Genomic DNA, 17,341 nt, shown 5'->3' with positions numbered 1-17,341 from the left:
GCTGGACGTAGGGTTAAGTTCTCGCGGCGAAGTGGGCGGTGTCGGCGCTGAGGGCTGCTGGCGCGAGTGACGTCCGGAGTCTCCTTTTTAAGAAGTCTAATGTAGTCGGGAGCACAGAAACATTGGTAAATTTACCCAACAACCTCTTTTGAGCACGTAATATGCGTCGGGAGCTTCGCTGGACCTTAGAAGTTCAGAAATGATTGATTAAAAGGTTCTGTGCTGTGTAGGGGCCCCCGAAGAACACAGGGCGTGGGGGACCGAGCGAGAAAGCTCTAAACGGTACCCTTAGGATGTGGTATTGAAAAAAAACTGCTGAAAAAGAGATGGCGAGTAAAAATAAACAAATGTGAAAGTTCCCTCCCCCCTCCCCCAAAAGGATGTGGTATTGGGAAGAGCCATTCTAGCGCTGCAGATAATCCCGTGTGCGGGTGTGTGTGTGTGTGTGTGTGTGTGTGTGTGTGTGTGTGTGTGTGTGTGTGTGTGTGTGTGTGTGTTTGGTTCCATACCCATTTGTATTTTAGGGATCCTGGTATGTCAGTTACCCCTTTTATAGCTTCAACCTCCCCATTCTGGCCTCTTTCCTTCTGTTGATATATTCAAATATTAATTGAGCACCTACTTTATGCCAGGTACTGTCATGGGCATACATTAGACTACATCAGGGGGAAAAACAGATAAACGATTCTGCTAGGGTGGCAATGACAGTGGGTATTAGTAAACAATAGATACAATAACTGCAGTGTATAGTGTGTTAGATGGTGCATACCATGGAAAAGTAAAAGAGCAAGGTAAGAGGGATCAGGAAGTGGGTGGAGGGGCAAATTGTAATTTGAATTTTTTTTTCAACGTTTTTTATTTATTTTTGGGACAGAGAGAGACAGAGCATGAACAGGGGAGGGGCAGAGAGAGAGGGAGACAGAATCAGAAACAGGCTCCAAGCCATCAGCCCAGAGCCTGACGCGGGGCTCGAACTCACGGACCGCGAGATCGTGACCTGGCTGAAGTCGGACGCTTAACCGACTGCGCCACCCAGGCGCCCCTGTAATTTGAAACAATGTGGTCAGTGTGGGCTCCATGGGAGAAGCTGATATTAAAGCAAATAAGATTATTTGATATTAGATTTTAGGTGAGGGAGTTCGCAGGGAAGGGCAGTACAGATAGTCATGAGCCAGTGAAGGCTTCCTAAGGCATGAGTGTGCCTGAGATCACTCTAATTGAAGCTAGACTGTGGGAAAGGACACAAAGTTACAAGTAAGGAGATGTGCTAGGAAGCTCTTGCAATACTCAGGAAAGAATGATGGTGATTTGGACTAGAGTGGTAGCAGTAGAGGTAATGTAATGTGGTCAGGTCCTGGATGTGTTTTGGAGGTACAGCCAACAAAATGTGGGGCATGAAAGAAAGGAAGGAATCAAAATGTCTCCAAGGCCTTCAACGTCTGAGCAAGCTGAAAATGGCCTTGCCATTAACTGGCTTGGGGAAAACTATGGGGGAACAGATTTGGGGGTTAAGAACTGGACTTCAATTTTGGACATGTTAAGTTAGATGCCTATTAAACGACCAAACAAAATTCAAATAACAAGTTGGACACATTAGCCTGGAGTTCTGGAGAGAAAGATCTATAAATTCGGGAGTTGTTAGCATATAGGTATACAGTTGACCCTTGAACAATTCAGGGATTAGAGGCTCTGACCCCTCCATGCACTCAAAAATTCATGTTTAACTTTTGACTCCCCTAAAACTTAACTACTACTAGCCTACTTGACCAGAAGCCTTACCAATAGCATAAACAATTGATCACATATTTTGTATGTTGTATGTACTGGATTCAGAATACTGGGTTCTTAGAATATAAGACAGAAAATAAAATGTTATTAAGGAAATAGTAAGGAATAGGGGTGCCTGGGTGGCTCAGTCAGTTAAGCAGCCGACTCTTGGTTTTGGTTCAGGTCATGATCTCATGGGTTTGTGAGTTCGAGCCCCACCTTGTGCTCTGTGCTGCTGTTGTGAAGCCTGCTTGGGATTCACTCTCTCTCCCACTCTCTCTGCCCCTCCCCCTCAAATAAATAAACTTAAAAAATAATAATTTAAGAAAATCATAGGGAAGAAAAAATACATTTACAATACTACAATATATATATATTTTAAAATGCGTATATAAGTGGACCAGTGCAGTTCAAACCCATGTTGTTGAAGGGTCAACCGTGTCTAAAGCCATGACAGTGGATGAGATCATAAAGAAGTAAGGATAGGGGTACCTGGAGCAAACGACTCTTGATCTTGGGGTTGCAGGTTCGAGCCCCATGTTGGATGTAGAGATTAATTCAAAATAAAAAAAATCTAGGGGTGCCTTGGTGGCTCAGTCGGTTAAGCATCTGACTCTTGATTTCAGCTCAGGTCATGATCTCATGGTTCGTGAGTTCAAGCCCTGCATCAGGCTCTGTGCTGATAGTGTGGAGCCTACTTGGGATTTTCTCTCTCTCTCTCTCTCTCTCTCTCTCTCTCTCTCTCTCTCTCTGCCCCTCCCCTACTCACATACACAATCTTGCTCTCAAAATAAATAAATTTAAAAATCTAAAAAAAAAAAAAAGTAAGGATAAATAAAGACCATGAGCTAAGCTCTGGGGCACTTCAACATTAAGAAGTCTATAAATCTGTACATTTATAAATCTCTCTTATCACTCTTAAAATGCCTTCAGTTGATTCCACCAACTTCTCTAGCTACCAATTTTTCACTCTCTTTCACTTCTCAACCAAATTCCATGGGTTTCTGAATATATGATTTCCTTAGCAAATGTGTCTCTCTTGATAAATGGAACCACCATCCATCCAGGTGTCCATCCAGGTGTCCACCAGGCATCCAGGTGCCTCTGAGGGGCACCTGGGTGGCTCAGTCGGTTAAGCGTCCAAGTCTTGAGCTCAGCTCAGGTCTTGATTTCAGAGTTGTGGGTTTGAGCCCCCCATCGGGTTCCGTGGAGCTTGCTTAGGATTCTCTCTCTTCCCTTCCCAGGTTCATGCTCTTCTTCTCTCTCAAAATAAATAAATTTTTTTTAAAAAAAGTGTCTGTTGGGGTGCCTGGGTGGCTCAGTCAGTCAGTTAAGCCTCTGACTTTGGCTCAGGTCATGATCTCGAGGTTCGTGGGTTCGATTCCTGCTTCGGGCTCTGTGCTGACAGCTCAGAGCCTGGAGCCTACTTCGGATTCTGTGTCTCCCTGCTCCTCCACCACTCGCGTTCTGTCTCTCTCAAAAATAAATAAACATTTAAAAAACAGTGTCTGTCATGTCTATCCACGTCTTTCCATCTCCTCTAGTCCTGCTACGGTCCATCTCTTACTTAAACTACTTTTGAAGCCTCCTAGCATACCTCCTGACCTCTATTTCTCCCTCTTCCACCCACTCACTCATGGCCAAGAATCATTTTTCAGAAATACAAATATTACAATGTCACTCTCCTGAAAATCCTCCAGTGGTTTCTAGTGCTCTTAGATCAAAGTTAAAATCCATATGGTGGTCTACTAGGCCCTGACCTGGCCTCATCCTACCTTGTCAACCTTATCTTGCACCATGCTTGCTTTTGTTCCAAAGAGTTGACATTTTAGTCCCAGATACTGTCCATGCTCCTGAATACCCACAAGTCTCACACATGCTTGGAACACTCTACCCTGCCTACCCTCATCATGTACATCATGTCTACTAAAGTTCAGATTTCAGTTTAAATGTCTCTTAGGGAAATCTGCCCTGACCCCCATCCTAGGTCAGGTCCCCCTGTTGTAAGCTATTTTGACATGCTGCCTTTTTCTTTCATACTATTTTTTTATTATTTAATTTTTTTAATGTTTATTTTTGAGATAGAGCGCAAGTCGGGGAGGGGCAGAGAGCGAGGGAGACACAGAATCTGAAACAGGCTCCAGGCTCTGAGCTGTCAGCACAGAGCCCGATGCAGGCCTCACACCCACGAACCATGAGATCGTGACCTGACCTGAGGCCGAAGTCGGATGCTTAACCGACTGAGCCCCCCAGGCGCCCCTATTTTTATTTTTTTTAATGTTAATTTTTAAGAGAGAGAGACTGTGTGAATGGGGGAGGGGCAGAGAGAGAGAGAGAGGGAGACACAGAATCCGAAGCAGGCTCCAGGCTCTGAGTTGTCAGCACAGAGCTGGATGTGGGGCTCAAACTCACAAACCGTGAGATCACGATCTGAGCTGAAGTCAGATGCTTAACCAACTGAGCCACCCAGGCATCCCCCTCTTTTTTTTAATTTTTAAAATGTCTTTTATACTATTTATTACAATTCATAAATATACATTTGAAGATTTTTTGTTGAATGGCCCCTCCTCCCAACTAGTCTATAACTAGTCTATAAGTTGCACAAAGCCTGGGTTCATGTTCTTTTTTTGTTCAACAGTACATCCTGAGCACTTAGGATAGGGCCTCACTCAGTAAATACACGTTGATTGGTTGCTGAACAAATGAAGAAGTTGATCTCAATCATCTCCATATGTCAGCATCCTTGCATAAAGGAGCTTTCATTCACTTACGGCAAAATTAGAAATATTTGGAATATATAGTGTTTCTTATAAAGTTACATTTACTCAATTTAAAGGACTGCCTATTATTCTGGAATTATCTTCTTTTCATCTTTTTTGGTGTTAAAAATATTTCTTACAACCCTATATCAGCTTTCCACCCTCCCAATGCCACTGTTTTGTGTGTGTGTGTGTGTGTGTGTGTGTGTGTGTGTGTGTGTGTAATTTCAATGGTCCATGAAAACCAAAGGCCTGGGAATGATTAATCTCTACTTCCTTATTTCTTGCATGCACTCATTCCTTGAACTCCTGTAATCTAGCTTATGTCCTCACTACATGACTAAAATTATACTAGAAATTATATATGTTGAAAAATTATACTAGAAATGTCACCATGACCTACTTGTTTTCAAAATCCAAGGACACTCCTCAGTCTTTATCCTACTTGACCTCCACAGCATTTCACATTGTGACCATTCCCACCTTCTTAACACTCTTCACCCATGGTTTCCATGATGCTACTAACAATAGAAGTTACTATTTATGGAATGTTACTGAGTACTAGTCATTGAGTTAAGCATTTTACTAGAATGTGACTTCTTGGATCCTCCCAATAACCCTCGTATTATTATTCTCACTTTACAGATGAGAAAACTGAGAAATAAAAAGGTTAAGCCATGTGTCCGAGACCACATAGCTTGTGAAAAGCAGAGCTGAAATACCACCCCAAACCTGGCTGATTCCAAAGCACAGGCTCAAAGTCACTATGCTCTCTCCTCCTGTACTTCCCTGGGTGATCACGCCCATCCTGAGAGCTTCAATTGTCATCTCTATGCTGATCACTTCCCCCATCTATATCTCCAGCCCAGACATTTCTGCTTAGCTCTAGCCAATATATGGAATTGGTGATTGGGATACTTTTACCCCACAGGCTCTTCAAACCTGCCAGGTCCAAAACAGAAACCATCATTTCCCCAGGAAATCTGCTCTTCTGCCTGTATTAGTTTTCTTTCCTTTTTATTTTTTTAAGTAAAGTCTACATCCAACATGGGGCTCAAACTCACAACCCCAAGATCAAGAGTCACATGCTCTACCAACGAAGCCAGCCAGGCTCCCCTGTGTTAGCCTTCTAAATAGGTGCTACCACCAGTGTCTGACCATAAGATTCCATTGCTTAAAACCCTCTGCTGGCCCACTAGTGCTTATACAATAAAGTCCAAGCTCCTTAAGCACAGTATTGGAGTCTTTTCCTGAAATGGCTTTCCTCCTCTCTGGGCTCATTTCCTATCACCTTGCCTTTTAGACTTCACTCTCCAGCAACACCATATGGCTTAGGATTTCGGGATTCTTGCCTTATCCTCGTATTCTTCAAAATTGTGCTCAAATGTCATCTCTTCCCTGTGCCATCTCAAAACCCCAGCACGCTCGCCCCTGAGCCACCTCTTTACTCAGAGCAGTGGTTCTCAAATTTTCATCTGAAGACCCGTTAACATTCTTAAGTTATTGAGGGCCCAAAGAGTTTTTGTTTATATAGGTTATATCTATCGATATTTACCAGACATTTAAACTGTGAAATGTATGTATTTTTTAATGCACTTATGATAATAATAAGTCCATTGCCTTTTAAAAATACTTAACGTCTTAAAATGAAAAATAGCTACTTTTTTCCAAACAGTAAGAGTGACTTTGCTTTACCTTCTTCTGGAGATCCCTTTAATGCCTGGCTTAATGAAAGGCAGCTTGGATTTTTATGTTCCCGCACTTATTCTGTTATGATAGCACATCATGTAACTTCTGGAAAACTCTACTGTAACCTCATGAAAGAACAAGAAACAGGTAAATAACGTATTATACGATTACCTTTTCTCTTGCTAGAAAGGGCCTCAGAGACTCCCCCCACTCCCCAAAAAAGTCCCCAGGCCACCATTTGCTATCCACTGATCCTGGAACGGTTGCAGACAGTACCAGCTTGTATGATAATTCCTTTGTCTGCATGTTGACTCAGGTATCATAGAACCTGAAATCCACTGTAGTTTATATTTGCTGTATTCCCAGGACATTCTGCAGAATGGACAAGATACCTGTGTGGTTAGTCATTGTCCTTTTCCTACTATTTTGATGGTAGTAAGGCTTAAAAGTAAACATGGCAGGGGGCACCCGGATTTGAACCGGGGACCTCTTGATCTGCAGTCAAATGCTCTACCCCTGAGCTATACCCCCCTCTGCCAAAGATGAAGGGATTATACCTTAATTGTAGTGTTCACTGACCAGACTTCTCTGGTGATTAATAGCGGTTTAGTACCTATGATTGACTAAACCGATGATTTCAAGTTTCCCAGGGTGATACAAAGAACCAAGGGAAGATTCTTCCTAGCAGTGCCATCCTCCCTGCGTGCAACCTGAGCTGCACTGAATCCCCCAGTCCAGTGCTGTGTGCAGGAGAGGAAGTGCTTCCCTTGCCCTTTTTGACCCTCTCTGCTCCTGTACCAGATGAGCTTCTATTGTCTCAGTTCTCAGCATCTTCAGTCATTTCCTCTCCCCCTGCTTCTTCAAACATCAACAGGTTTCCCCTAGGTTGGAAAGCTCTTCCTTTAGCTGTGATTGCCCGTCCATTTCTTCTTTCTCACTACCAGAGAGTCGGGGACTTCATTTCTTTATCCAGCACCTGTGTCTGCAGTTCCGCTACTCTGCATCTGCTTTCTCGACTGCCAGTAATGTTTTCCCCTTGGAGTACGGATCTTGTTTCTCCAACTAGACTGTAAGTTCCTCGAGGGCAGGGATCACTTTACATTCGTCCTTGTATTCCCCCACAGTAGTTGGCACAGCGCCTGGTTCACTGTAAGCCTAGTTTGTAGTTGCCAGCCAAACCACAATCCTAATTAAACTCAACTCTCACATTGATTACACCAAACTGGCACCCAAGCAGCTGAATTTTGTTGGAGGAGAGCTCACGAGTCCTGTGTCAACTCATCAATCTCAAAATACCCTCTCTGGTATTCCTACACTACTGGCTGACTAGGTTCACTTTCTCACCAAAGTGACTATTTCACACACTTTCTCCTGTCTCAGACCTTCCATATCGTCTCTCTCCTCACCCTTTTAGCTGAAGAGCTGGCCTCTTCCTTCTTCGAGAAAATCAGAATCAGAAGTAGTGCTGTGCTGGTAAATGGCTGACAACTGGCTTCAAAGGACCCGATTTACAGCATTTGCCAATTCCCATGGCGCAAATACTCCCACCTGCCCATTTCAAGCTACCAACATGAAGTAAGGATGGAAGCAGAGATCAGAGGGTGAGAGGTTCTACCTTGGCTTTGAAGATGGAGGGAGGGGCCATGAGCCAAGAAATGCAGGTGGCCTCTGGAAGCAACCGAAGCCAAGGAAACGGATTCTCTCCTAAAGCCTCCCAAAAGAATACAGGCATGTCAACCTGAGGTTAGCCCTGTGAATTTGATTTTGGAATTCTGACCTCCTGAAGTATAAGATAGTAGATTTGTGTTGTTTTAAGGAAATAAGTTTGTGGTGATTTGTTTATGGCAGCAATAGGAAACAAATACACTGTTGTAATCTAAGATACTTCCACCATCTCTCACCTGCACTACTGAAATAGAATCCTAACCTGTCTCTCTGTGTCCATCTTTTTCCTTTCCTTTATTGTGGTAAGAACACTTAACATGAGATCTACCCTCTTCACAGATTTTTAAGTGTGCAAGACAATATTGTTAACTATAGGCACAATGTTGTATAGCAGGTCTCTAGAACTTACCCATTTTGTGTAATTGAAACTTTAACACCCATTGGTTAGCAACTCCCCGTGTCTCTTTCCTCATCCCTGGCAACCACCATCCCACTCTCTGCTTCCATGAGTTTGACTGTTTTAGGTACCTCATATAACTCAGTGTTTGTCCTTCTATGATAGGCTTATTTCACTTAGCATGATATCCCATGTTGTAAAATATTGCAAAATTTTCTTCTTTTTTAAAGGCTGAATAATATCCCATTGTACGTATTCTCTATGCAGTTCTTGAGTCCCTAGACATCTTCCCCACAGCAGTGTGGGTGATGATTTCAAATCCCCGCTAAAAAGTGGCCAAAGGCTGGCTTTTCATCCATTTGGGATAAAATCCAGACTCCTTACCTTGGACTATAAGGCCCTCTATGGCCCTGGCTAACTGTCCAGCTATGTTGAATTGCTCTCTCCTTGTCCACCTCTCCAACCTCTCTGGTCCTGGCGCCTTTGCGGTAATCATTCCCACTGCCTAGAATGCCCGCCAACTGTCAGGTGCCCAAATGTCTCTTTCACCTCTTCCAGATCTTAACTTTCTAGTGTCCAGTTTGCCTTCATTAAATTATAAACTCGGCGTGAGAACAGACAGCGTGTTCTGCACCTAAAGTGGGGTAGTTGGGTCCACTAAAAGAGGGAGGGACCACTAGAGAGTGCAGCCAGCGAAGGTTTCTCAGTGGTGTCTTGGTAGCTGATGTTTGTATTCTTTTTAGAGAGACCAGGGAAAAGGATTCCCTATCTGGTTTTGCAAAAGGTTGTTTTCTGACTTCTTTGGGTAAAGAGATGGGTGGGATTGTGGATACAGAATTGAGCCTATTTTGAAAAGGCAGAATGGTACCTGAGTTCACGTCCTTTCAAAATGCCGTGTCTTCTATTGGTGTTTTAGTTTTGCTCCTCCTTCTTAAAAATTTCAGTATTATCTAGTAAGAAGAAACCAACTTTGAACAAATAATATTCAGGATGAAAATTTTAGGATTGCAGTAAAAAGAATTTACCAAGCTCTTACCAGCAGAGGGGGTATAGCTCAGTGGTAGAGCATTTGACTGCAGATCAAGAGGTCCCCGGTTCAAATCCGGGTGCCCCCTTGGCTACCTTTAAGTTTTTCACAGTCAGGTATAACCCAGACATCTAAGGGTTCTCTGAATCTGAAACTCTGGAATCCTTGTCTCTTCTACTTGGCTGATTTCCCCCAGCAAGTACTTGTCCCTTGTACCTGAGAAACAAAGAGCAACACCCCGGAAGTTGAATAGGGATTACTTTGCCAAGCCTTACTACATACCCCAAACTCGTGGAATCCCTGTGGGTAGAAAGAAGACGCAGAACTACTTTCCTGAGACTGTTCTGTTCAAGATCTATTGGTTTAATGTTATAGTTTCTTTTTGGGTAACAATGGAGTGCCCGGCCAGGGCAATATTATTTTGCTTAGTTCATACTCTGAATTGAGAGGACTAGGGGAAGAGAGTCCAAGTTTGGAAGGTTTATCTATGTGGTCACGAAGTTTAAGACCCAGGGCATAGAGAAGATAGGTCAAAAGTAGACGGCGTTCTCTTTCTTTACATTAGCTCAAAGGCAGAGCTTTGGTCTGATCAATGTACAGGTGGTAAGTTTGAGGCCCGGTGTCCAGGAAAAGGGTGAAAAGCTGGGTATTTCTTGGGACTGGGCTTTGCACCAGGACAACAGTCTCCATGTCCAGGCTCTTGACGCTTCTCAGTTATGGGAGCCATTAGGAAAAATGCACTCCAGCATTCCCCCGGGGCTCCAAAGGATGACACAACCAGATTCCGGGTTTAAAATATCACAGCTGCCCCCTGACCCAGGCAGCATGCCTCTCCCTTTCTCCTTTATTTTTCCTTTTTTTGGGCAAAATCTAGTCAAGGGGGATGCCATTGCTGCTTTAATTCTTATTATTTCCCTGTGGCCCAACAGTGATCTGATAACAGATATCTGTCCCGCCTTCAGGTTGTGAAACTCGATGGCCTCCTATTACTAGTTCAGTGGTTCTCAAAATGTAGTCCCCCCACCACCAGCAGCATCATCACCCAGGAACTGGTTACAAATGCAAATTCTTGAGGTCCCACCCCAGGCCTACAGAATCAGAAACTGGAGGTGTCTTAACAAGCTCTTCTGGTAATTCTGATGCACACTCAAGTCTGAGAGTCACTGCAATAGTATATCAGTTTGCATCCGGTTGTAACTTTATTTTTGTAAATTAAAATGAGCCTATGGGTGTGCCTTCGCCATTTTGACATATTTGAAGCGCTTTTGGGAAGGGCAAACACAACAGGTCTATGACACCGTTAATAAAGAAAGCTGGAGAAAGGCTTAATTTGTGGGTTTCCCTCTCTTGACCAACTCCCCCATTGGAAACGGAAAGCCAAAATCGGGGAGTAATCTTGTCCCCTGACCCTGGCGCCTCCAACTTCCTGACACATGTGAGGCGGCTGGCTGGCGGCCGCCCCAGAAATCCCGACACTTTAGGCGCAGCTTCTTGTACTTGATTTGTGCGAACATCCACTCCTCCTTCTGCTGGGTACAAAGCAAAAGCGAAAGCTTTCTGCTAACGGTTGGAAAATGAGGAAGGCATTTTACAAAACTCGACTTTCTGTTTTCTTTTACTCTAGGATCCAATGTTAAGAGTAGATCCAGTAGTTTGTTAACTACTTTACCACAGAGTGAAGGAAAAGCCACGAAGGGGGCACCCGGATTTGAACCAGGGACCTCTTGATCTGCAGTCAAATGCTCTACCACTGAGCTATACCCCCGCGCCGCTGCTGCGCTTGGAGATGGCTCTTTTGGATGCTAAGACACTGCTACACTGAGGGTAGGGAGAAAGAGTAAGGGGAAAGGAATGAAGGAAGAAAGGGGGCCAAAGGGGAAAGCAGAGGTGTCCGGACCCGGAGAACCCCGGGAAAGCTGCAGGGCAGAGCGCGGGAAGGGTAGAACTAGCTCGGGCTGCGAGGCGCAGTGTCCCGGCGGTAGGGACGGGTTCCGCCCTACGAATGTGGAAAAGGATGTGGGGGGAAGGGAGGCTGAGGGGCGGGGCAGGGGCTTCCCGTTCCGTCCGCAGGTTCACACCAGGTACCTACGGGCACAAAGGAAAGTCCCCGAATCTGGTGAATCCAGTCGGGCGTTCCGGAGCGTTCCAGCCCCACCCTAGACGGGTGCGAGGGATTTGCGCGCCTCTCTCTGCCCGGGCTCCCCAGATGTGCAGCCAGACCGGCTCCGCGCCGTCTCCAGTGCCAAAGGGCCCCTGGCCTCGGGGCGCGCCTCTCCCGGGCACCTTTTGCTGGAGAGCGCCCGGGCACGCGGGACCCTCCCGACGCACCTAGACGCGCGCCCCCGGCCCCGCAGCCCTCCCCGGAATCCGCCCCCGCGCAGCCCCACGTCGCCCGGGGAGCGCGCCGCCCGCGCGCGCCCCTGTCCGCGCCCGCGGCGCGTCCCCGCCCCGGTGCAGCCCCTCCTCCCCGCTGTGTTTATTAGGGGAAGGAGGGCGGAGGCGGAGGCCAGTTCCCTAGCTCCAGCCGCCGTCGTCGCTGCTTGTGTAGTTGCAGCCGCGGCCGCCTCCCGCCAGCTCGCTCCGGGGAAAAGAGAACGCGCGCGAGCTCGGGCGTCCCCGCCCCAGCCCTTCCCGGAGCCATGAATCCCAACTGCGCCCGGTGCGGCAAGATTGTGTACCCCACGGAGAAGGTGAACTGTCTGGATAAGGTGAGCCCCGAGATCCGGAGACGCGTCGTTGCGATCCCCGAGCAATGCTCCAGATTAGGGGAGGAGAGAAGGGCCGGGTCATCCCAGCGATCCCGGGAGGAGGGAAGGAGGGCGGTGTCACAGGGTATGGGGACAGACCCCGGTCTGGAAACCGGGAGATCTGCGGCAAGGCGAGGAGTCCGCGCGTGGCGGAGGGCCACTACCGGAGAAGAGTGGGCTCTGTGCCCTGGGGCTGGGAGGACGGAAGAGGAGTAGGGAGGCCAGGCCCCGGGGTGGGGGAAGGTTAGGGGTGCAGTCCCGCCCCCTAGGGCCGGGAGAGTGAGAGGAGACGGCCGCTCCCTCTCCCCGGCGCGCTGAGCGCCAAGTAGGCGGAAGCGCGGGGCGCTGGGGGAGGGGGGGGAGGGAGGGGGCGGCGGGGGGGGGGCGGGGCAGAGGCTGGGGGGCCCAGTGAAACCTTCAGCTCTGGCCGCAAATGGCCGGACTTCATGGCCTGGAGACTGGGGGGCGGGGGCTATCAGCCGGCGAATGTTGCATCTGGTGAACTGGGCTTCGGATAAGGATCCGAGCCCCTCTGTGAGACCCCTTTTTTTGGACGACCTGCACCCCCCTCGGTGGTTCAACGCTTAATGGACTAGCAGCAGACCTCCTCTGTAGCTTCCCAGCCCCCACCTCAAATTAGAAGCCAACTCCCGGGGCTGGGCTGCCCAGCCAGAGCGGGGCGGGGTCGGGTGCTGGAGTAGGGTGGGTGGGGGTGCTTTGCAGAGATCTCCTGAAATTGTGCTCAGAGCCTGAGACTGGCTTGTAGAACAAAGAGCTAACTTTTCAAAGCAGGTTTCCCCAACGGAGGGTGAGGTTGGCTGAGTTCAGGGGAAGCCAAGAAAAGGGGGAGGTGTTAGGAAGAGGGGAAGGTGGCCTTCTGGAAATTCACGGTCCCCTGGGGGCCCTTATGCGTCGTCTCCCCCATCCATGCTGGACTTGTTCATCTGGTTGCTATTACACTTTTGGAGGGGGGCGGAGAGTAGAACTGGGTGTTTCCAGCAGTTTGGGGTAGGTTCCGGTCTTTTAAGCTCCCTAAGATACTAAGGCGATGCCTCCCCTCTGCATCTTCTCCCCACTCTGGAGGAGAAGCCTCTGTGGTTTTGTCTCCCTCCTCATCATGCCTTTTGCCCACCTCCCAAAGCTGGCTCCAAGTCCAAATGTTCCCTCCTAACTGTCTGAACTGGCAGGGGTTGGGGGGCATGGGATGGAAGAGGGGTACAGAAGTCTGGGGCCAACTTCTTCATTGCACACCTGGAGCCAGGGTTTATTTGGGAAAGGATAGTTCATTGGATACTTTTGGTCTCTTCCCTCCCCTTTGGGATTGACCCTTTCTCAGTGATCTTTAGCCTCTGAATCAGGGAGATGGGATTGTGTTCCCAGGTCCTGAAATACATTTGAACTTGCTCTTGGGGGAATCGAGTATATAGGGCTGCTGCTGTTTCTCTGTCTCTCCTGGTCTTGGCTGGGCAGGAGGAGAGGAGGGCTTATATCATGAACACAAGCGATGTGGGTGCTGACCTTCCCAAAGACCATGCCAGCCTCCGGAGGGCAGGACTTGAGCTAGGAGGCACTAGCTAAAGAACAGACTGTCCTTGCATCTGGGATTTTTACCTTCCCCTGGTGGGGAGGGATTTTGGCCTCTGCATTTCATGTGCCTCTCTTATTCTCCATAGTCATGGACTGGGAAGAGGCTGTGGGCTCTTTCACCTGTATAAGGCAGAAGCAACGTATGGTGGAGGGATTATTGGGCCAGGAGTTGGGAGACTTGATCCTAGTTCCAGGTCTGCTCCCACCAGCTTTATGAATGGCTCTAGGCCTCAGTATTCACCATCTGTCAGATGGGTATGAATGATGTCATTTCCTTGGAGGTGGGACAATGTACTAAAGTGCCCAGAAGGGGATGTGGTATAGGCTGTGCCCTCCCTATCTTTCTGGGATAGTCGGTCCAGCCCCACATTCAGCTCCCTCGTAAAGTCTTTGAGAGTGCTGTGTGCCAGAGGGGAGAGGGTAGTGATCCCACAAAGTGCCTTCCCCTGGGGGTTCTCTTGTCCTAGCTGGAAGAGGACATTCAGGCAGGTGGGGGCAGGTGGGGTTGCCCTGGGAAGGAGGTTTTTTTAAAAAGCCCCGTGAGGGGCTCAAACTCACGATTCTAGGGTAAAGACCTGAGCTGAGATCAAGAGTCTGACGCTTGACTGTCTGAGCCACCCAGGTGCCCTTCCTCCTCTTTTTTTGAGCTCTCCTTACAGGAGGTGGCCCTGGGGAGACCTCACCCCCTGCACTGAGCAGGAGGCCTAGAATATTTAGGTATCAGACCTGTTCCATGTAACCCTCCTCAGGCAGTAAGGACAGACACTTGGACTAGGGACCTGGTGCCCAGAGGACCGAGACCTGGGAGGGGGGAACATTCAGTCCCATAGGTGTGGTTGCTAACCAACTTCCCAAGGCCTGCCATTTTATAGGAGAGAGTCAAATTAGACTCATTTCACTATGATTTCCCTATGGCACATAGCTCACGATGTGACCCAGAGCACAGGCCACGTCCTTGGTGTTAGTCTTTTCTCCTCCCTGAGCCTTATCTCCCGAAGGCTTAAGTGGGTAAAGGCCATGTCACCTCTGATGGCCACCCTGCCCCCAACCTGCAGTACCCAGTATGCTGTGCACGCTGAATAAATATGTATTGCTGATGACGATGTTTGAGGAAGGAGGTCGAAATGTGCTTCCCCAGAGGACTTCTGGGCTTAGAGTTGGGGGGAGAAATGGGGTGACCTCATTCACTCATTCATTCGACAAATATTTATTGAGCACCTGCTTTGTGCCAGGCTCTCTGAATGACTGCTGCAGGAACGTTTGGGGAGGAAGAGAGTCTGTGTCTTGACACGTCCTCTACATTTTGAGAAGGGTGGAGTTTTGTCCCCAACCCTGTTGGGAAGCATTTGTATCCGGGGACCTGTGCACTGTCTAGAATCTCCCCTGGCTTGCTTTCCCAGGCTCCTGAAAACAGGTGGAGATATTCAGGAAGGCTAGAGGACTGGTAGGCTGCTAGTTCCCCTGGAATGCTTTTTTTTTTTTTTTTTTTTTTTTTCCTGGACTGCTTCTTTGGGAGGGCTCTCCTCCTCTGGCGGTCTGAGCCACCCCTCCACATCCCCAGGGGGCAGCAAGGCAGAAGGCGGCTGGGCTAGACACAGAAGAGGAGGCAGGTCCATGAAGCCGTGGTGCCCCATTTTCCCAGCTGAACCCCACGATCACTTTGTGATCATCCGTTCACAGGAGCTACTCCTTATTGCGACGTGTCAGCTTCAGTCTTCACAAAACCGATGCGATTGCTCCTCTGAATTATGAACCCCCTAAACGGAGGCTCAGATAGGTCATGCGGCTCACTCCCCGCTCACCCAGAGCTGTGAGCAGCCGCTTCCCCTACCTGCACCGTGATTCCAGAGGGAGAGTGGCTGGCCCAAGCCTCGACCAAGTATGGAGGACCTTGCTTCTGCCCCCATCAGCCTCCATTTGCCTTTCTGTGGAGTGGGGTTTCAGTGGAACGGGTTGTAGTTTTGGAGCTGTGGGTGAGAGCGTGGAGGGCACTGCCGGTGCCTGGAGATGGGCTGAGAGGGTTCTTATTGGCACTGGACATCTGGGTTTTGTGACTAGGGAAACCGTGGACTCCCAGGGCAACAGGAAGGATTAGAGTTGCACGCCCAAAGGTGTACTTTGCCCCCCGCCACCCCGAGACTACAGGCTCAGGAATGCATCTCTGAAAACTTCTTATCTGGGGCCTTCGGGAAAAGGGGGTGCTCTTGCTCTGGGACAAGGCCAGTGGGGCAAGGGAGGGAGGCAGACAGGTCCTGGTGGGGCCGTACTGACTTATTTCCCTGTGTCATTCACTGGACCCGACTGAAACAGGGAGGGGGTTTCTTTCCTCTTGGGGTCCCCTTGGGGTCCCCAGCCCAGGCTTGGCCCACAGGGACTGTTGGGTGACTTGTCATCTTCTGTTCCCCCTTCCACTCCTCCCTCGCCCCGCTCCAAAGAGGACACAGTAGCGGGAGCTGCCGGATTTTCTTTAACCTTGGAGCCCTCCTCTAGAGAGAGGAGGGAAGTGACAGGAAGCCGCTATCAGTGCTGGGCTTGGAGCCTGGAACTGGGTCATCTCATTCCTCCCACCACCCCCACCCCGCCCCTCTGTGAGACCACTTTCCAGACTCAGAGACTGAGTTCAGTAGTGACCCTGAAGGCACTCGGTCCCCTCTTGTTTTCATTATTCTGCTCCTGAGCCCCATGTAAGGGAACAGGTGACTACTGCCCCAGCCTTTAATGTGTTAGCTGAGAGCAAGGGGTCTTGGGGTGAGGGGGGAAGAGCTAATGATGGAAATGGGCCCCATCCCCTCATGGGGGCCCCCTTCCTCCAAAAGGCAGCTAGGAGGTTTCTTGTGGAACCTCCTGCACCCCCAGCCTGGCCAGTCTGCTCTGCCCCCCTTCCCCAGGGGCTCAGCTCCAGGGTGGGGACCTGGCCATCTGCTAGGGTAGGGCTGTCTCTTTCTTTCCCTGTGTCTCCCCCAAGTCGATCAGGAGGCAGCGTTGGAGGTCCCCAGTCCTAGGACAGTGCATATTCCTGCATATGTGTGTGTGAAAGTGGGTCATGGTCCGGATTCCAGAGAATGTTTTTCCTGGCAGGCCCCTGAGGGGGTGGGGGGGAGGCGGAGGCCCAGGCAGGGGCCTGTGCAGCTAGGCAGGCAGCGGCCAGCAGACTGGGTGGTGACAGGGCTGGGGCACTCTGCCAGCACCTCCCAGGCATTGGGGGAGAGAGAGGGGCTGTGACTTTGGGGGCTGGTGGGGGCCGGGACTACCCTGTTCTGGTCTGCCAGCCAGGTTGCATGTGCTGGGTTTTTGTATGGAGAGGAGTCTGGGCTGGGCTCTGGGATGGGCCCAGGTTGGGGTGAGGGCCAAGCTTACGCCAGCCGTGCCTTTGCTTCCAGACTTCCAGCTGGCCATCTTCCCAAAAAAGTGGTTCTCCTATCACTTCATTTACTATTCCAGCTTTGGAGAGTCTCCTCGATAGGGAAAGTACCCTGTTAGAAGGTGATTACCCCCAAGTTATCCCCTGGTCCCTGGTTGAAGTGGGCCAGGGTCGAGGAGGTGGTATCCCAGCTTCTCAGCTTCCTTTTTTCTGTCCCCTCTTCCAAAGTGTCCCAGAAACATCCCTTGGCTGGGCAACACATTTTGAAAAGCCCTGTCTTGGAGGGATTCCTTAACAGATGGCTACGAACCAGCCCTGTGCTGGGCACCTTCGCAAGTCTCC

At 49.1% G+C, this 17,341-nt stretch overlaps 1 protein-coding gene, 1 long non-coding RNA gene and 3 other non-coding genes across 5 annotated transcripts in view; 3 read left to right on the top strand and 2 right to left on the bottom strand.

Annotated features, from left to right (window-relative positions):
- Window positions 1-42: 42 nt before the first annotated feature.
- LOC109247404 (uncharacterized) lies at window positions 43-10,384 on the top strand. Its single transcript, XR_002071724.2, has 3 exons — window positions 43-125; window positions 6,234-6,362; window positions 10,267-10,384. It is a non-coding gene; the product is annotated as an uncharacterized LOC109247404 (long non-coding RNA).
- TRNAC-GCA (transfer RNA cysteine (anticodon GCA)) lies at window positions 6,675-6,746 on the bottom strand. Its single transcript has one exon. It is a non-coding gene; the product is annotated as a tRNA-Cys (tRNA).
- Window positions 9,321-9,392, top strand: TRNAC-GCA (transfer RNA cysteine (anticodon GCA)). Its single transcript has one exon. It is a non-coding gene; the product is annotated as a tRNA-Cys (tRNA).
- Window positions 10,385-10,997: 613 nt separating the features above from the next.
- On the bottom strand, window positions 10,998-11,069 carry TRNAC-GCA (transfer RNA cysteine (anticodon GCA)). Its single transcript has one exon. It is a non-coding gene; the product is annotated as a tRNA-Cys (tRNA).
- Window positions 11,070-11,782: 713 nt separating this feature from the next.
- Window positions 11,783-17,341, top strand: part of LASP1 (LIM and SH3 protein 1) — a 39,057-nt gene continuing 33,498 nt past the window's right edge. The window contains exon 1 of the mRNA XM_053893466.1: window positions 11,783-12,012. Within this exon, the coding sequence (XP_053749441.1) occupies window positions 11,944-12,012 (69 nt within the window). The 5' untranslated portion in view covers window positions 11,783-11,943. The remainder of the gene's footprint in view (window positions 12,013-17,341) is intronic.

Source organism: Panthera pardus, unplaced genomic scaffold, assembly GCF_024362965.1.
Source record: "Panthera pardus isolate Hobbes unplaced genomic scaffold, ASM2436296v1 HiC_scaffold_3, whole genome shotgun sequence".
Classification (NCBI taxonomy): Eukaryota; Metazoa; Chordata; class Mammalia; order Carnivora; family Felidae; genus Panthera; species Panthera pardus.
This window is presented reverse-complemented; position numbering and strand designations above follow the sequence as displayed.